The following is a 4,097-nucleotide window of genomic DNA, read 5'->3' as shown; positions in this document are numbered from 1 at the left end:
TCAAAATTTACGCAATTTTTTATTGTATGATTCTCGTCAATTTCGAGGAACTAGATGTTATCAACGATTTTTTGTGTTATAGTGCCTTGATTAAAAAAGAAAAATGTGAGTTGATGCCCATCAAAGGAAACAATATAATGTATTACTTCTTTGTCTCTAGCAATGGTAAAAACTGGTCACCATAATTATAGCGTCCGAAGATAAACGAATAGATAAATAGATTGATTGATATAGATATAGAATACACATAGATCATATCAAAAGATACATGAATAAATAAGAAAGCTCAGGAAGATAAAGAGAGAAATATAGTCTGCAGAATATATGCGACAGGAAAAAAATGCATCAAACGAGCACAAATGCATATAGAGAAATATAATTCCAGTAACCTTTTCTCTTTACAAAAGTATAATCTTTGGACCATAAAAACCAATAAATATTTATCTATTTCTCTCTTTAACAAAATTACACGCATAAGCAAAGCGCAAGTGACGATAAAATTCATGTAGATTACCTGCAGTATACGTCATGAAACAGATGATCTAACTTGCGCATATTGTGTTATTCATTTACATCACCAGTTTCGCCATGTATTCTGTGTTTATAGGTACACTGTACTTTTCACTGTTTGTTATTTGCCCGTGCAATGATATAGAAAATGATCAGAGGAAAAGCGTGAAAGATAAACTACTAAACATTGAAAACAAATAACATATCGCATTACATTCTGGCAATTTCATTAGATGTTACATTATCCTGAAATCCACAAAATTATGATAAGAACAATCTATAGAAATGTTTGAAGGAACCTTTCATCACTGTTTCCTTGATCTGTCTGCACCATGCGCTTTTACTTCTTGAAGGACAATGCCCTATGTCGGCAACTGGCACAGTGCACGATTGATACGTAGTCCACCCTGTAGCTATCTTATTATTTTAAACATCTTTGGACAGATACGTGCATGCCCAGATTTGTGCAGTTAGTGTTGATTTGCATACATTAGAATTACGAACTGCATTTTGTCCTGTATCTTGAATTTCCATGACGTAGATATGCGCACGCGCGCAATTTTCCCATACTGTCTGATATCATAATTGTTTGATACGTAACTTTCTTCTAGTTATGCATCTCTTTAATTCAACTAAACAGTCTACAGCATAGGATCCGTGTACAAAAGGTATATAGAAGTGGCCGAATTAAAGTAGGCCTACAAATTAAGGGTAACTTACAACATGAAAAGTATATAGATATAACCTGGTCAGATTAAATAGTTACATGATTATAAGATTGCTCACTGCGGTTTTCCAAACGCACGTGCCACATTGATTCTAGGCTGTTCCTAATCTCGCTACATTCTCCCTTTGTTGTATGTAATTTAGCTTAACTGACTTTCCCTCTAAACCTCACATAATATTTGACAAACGTTTATTTGCACCATACAACAATGTGTACATAATAGTTACTGTCAATGAGAGATACACATCATCAGCGTATCCCTGTGAATGTATAATTTGTAAAATTATTATAAATTATAAACTCTAAAGATCAGACAAAATTAGTGGTTGTCTCTGGCACGTTGGAAGCTGAGTCTGCTGACGAGGACTGCTTCTTCACAGCACCCTCATAGCGTCGACAGGTGAGGGCGTCCTTGAAAGTTTCGCGGTATCTCGTGCTCAGACCGATGTAGATAAACGGGTTGACGACGCTGTTGACGTAGGAGAGAAATTGAGACACAAATCGCAGAGTGGAGAGAGTGCGCGGGGAGAAGACTTGTCTATCACGGAAACTGATTACTTGCAGCAGACAGAAAAGCTCAAAAGGGAAGAGACATATAAAGAAGACTATTCCGTTAACGATTAGCATACGGGCCACTTGGTCACGCTGAGCAACGTTGTTATCCGCGCGACCCAGGATACGCGTTTCTCGCACCGCAAACGTCAATCCTTTGACGATACGAAATGACAGCCAGACGTTCAAAGGAAGAAATGAAAAATAAGGGAGCGTCTTCAAAATGTTGACGTAGACTGGGTACGTTTCCAAGTGTGAGGGTGCCGTGCAAGTTCCCATGGTGGACGGGAGATCCTTGTAGGGTTCGATGTTTGGCCAGACGACGCAGCCGACGTACATGTAGCTGGAAGCGGGCACAAAAACTGCTGCCAGTGCAAAACTTGCCAGCCACGCCGACATGACCAAAGCGATGAACACATGTTTGCGTGTATTGACGCGCGCGCTGTGAATACGACAAACCGCGTAGTAACGTTCTACGGCTACAAGCGTTATCATACAGATTCCTGCAAAGTATGAGGCATCTATGAAGGCGAATATAATGGGACAACCAAACTCCCCTAGTGACAGGCGATCGTTGACGAATGGAGATTTGTGGTAAATCCAAATCTTTTCGCCGATTGCAAAAGACAAAAACATCAAATCGGCCAGGGCTAAATTCGCCAGGCACCAGTTCGTAGCCGTGCGCATAGATTGCATGGTGCATACCACAAAGAGAAAAATCGCGTTGCAGACGACACCGACGCTCAACAAGAGGGGTAAAATCACACCCATGTATACCCTATCCCCGGAAGTGTAAATCGGCACCACATTCTCCAGCATTTGCCTCGCTTCACTGATGTTCTGCTCTGGACAGTAGTCTATCACATAGGAAATGGAATTATCACTCCAAAACGAATCATCTGACATGGTGTCGTTGATCGAACTGACAGTCGGCAAACCGTTATCGTACGCATTTTCGACCGCCGCCATCTCGAATCTGTTGAACAATAAAAGTACTCCTGGCGCGGAAATATTAATGTGGCTAAAGCAGACGCGTTAGGCCTTTGTTTTTAGTGCTGTACGGTAGCACCTGATACAGGTCAGTGGCAGATTACGGAGTCGACACTTTCCTTGTTTTATCAATCCAAAAGTCGGTGTTTTTGGGCCGGGGAGGTGGGGGTGTAATGAAACCGTTTCTCAGCGTTCAACGTTATACATTTCGGTCAGATTTGAGAAAAGTAGATCCAGCCTGGTCCAATTTGCTTCCACGTTTTGTCGCTGGTCCTTCTATATACTGTATCTCATTTGCAAGTAATGATGGGGAAGAAGACTGGAAACAAACAACGGGCCAAGTAGGGGTCAATTTGAAACATTAATACTCGTTGAAAAGACGAGGGTATTTCCCAAATCAAAATAATAAGCATATTATGCTTCCACTGGCAGCATCAATGACACGCGTCGTGAAGTTGAGGGTACTACGACTTGCAGGTCAAAATTATGTCATATTCTGATCAGCAGATCCAGAGCTCAAAATTATGCAAGTTTGCGCTTCTCGCTATTCATTGTGGACAAGATTTAACATTACCTTTGGTCCTCTGTAAACAAAATATTACGTACTCTATCACAGCAATACATGGAGACATTTTCCATCAGACGCGATATATCGCAAAGACTGGATTACTATCCGCCGCTCTCAGCACAGCCACGACTCATCGACGGGGAAACTAGTAGACTAACACGACCATCCCTATCATAAACCAGCCAATCGGAAGTCAGTCAGTGCAAAGACAGATTAACTGTAGATCACTAATTGCAGAAATAAAATAACACAAGCATACAAACACTAAAGTCAGGGGCGGATCCAGGAATTCCGTAAAGAGGGGGCGTGTTTACAAAATTAAAGGGGGGGGGGGCGCACGCACCCCTCCCCCATTTTTTTCTTTTTATTTCTTTTGTTTCAACAAAAAATAAAGGGGGGGCGTGCGCCGGTTGCGGTCCTCCCTGGATCCGCCCCTGAAAGTGACTCCTCACCACTTATGTTGCGAGATTTTATCGAGGAAAAATAAATGCACTGTTAAATAAATCCAGAGAGAGGGCGTTCTGTTGACGGTGGTGTCACGTGTGACTGGAGTGATGAATGAGAAGGTCTCAACCCTTGATACCTTCTTTTCTTTCCAGTGAATGCCCTGGAGATTCCATCCATTCAAGGACAAGCGATTAGATGTGCGCCACGGGTGGCGCATGGCGAGATATTAAAGGAAAAATCTCTCTTTGATTGTTAATGCATAATTATGATCAAATTGTTTACCCAGGCCCTATCCCCTTCATT

General features: G+C 41.5%; 1 protein-coding gene across 1 annotated transcript; it reads right to left on the bottom strand.

The window, feature by feature from the left end:
- Window positions 1-1,546: 1,546 nt before the first annotated feature.
- On the bottom strand, window positions 1,547-2,758 carry LOC140234990 (neuromedin-U receptor 2-like). Its single transcript, XM_072315026.1, has one exon. It carries the CDS (start codon window positions 2,756-2,758, stop codon window positions 1,547-1,549), a length of 1,212 nt encoding a protein of 403 aa, XP_072171127.1.
- Window positions 2,759-4,097: the final 1,339 nt, after the last annotated feature.

This window comes from Diadema setosum, chromosome 11 (assembly GCF_964275005.1).
Source record: "Diadema setosum chromosome 11, eeDiaSeto1, whole genome shotgun sequence".
Taxonomy (NCBI): Eukaryota; Metazoa; Echinodermata; class Echinoidea; order Diadematoida; family Diadematidae; genus Diadema; species Diadema setosum.
The sequence above is the reverse complement of the archived record's forward strand: the minus strand, read 5'-3'. Positions and strand labels throughout refer to the sequence as shown.

Excerpts from the sequence above, each read along its gene's own strand:
- LOC140234990 (XM_072315026.1), bottom strand. The coding sequence starts at position 2,758 with ATGGCGGCGGTCGAAAATGCGTACGATAACGGTTTGCCGACTGTCAGT.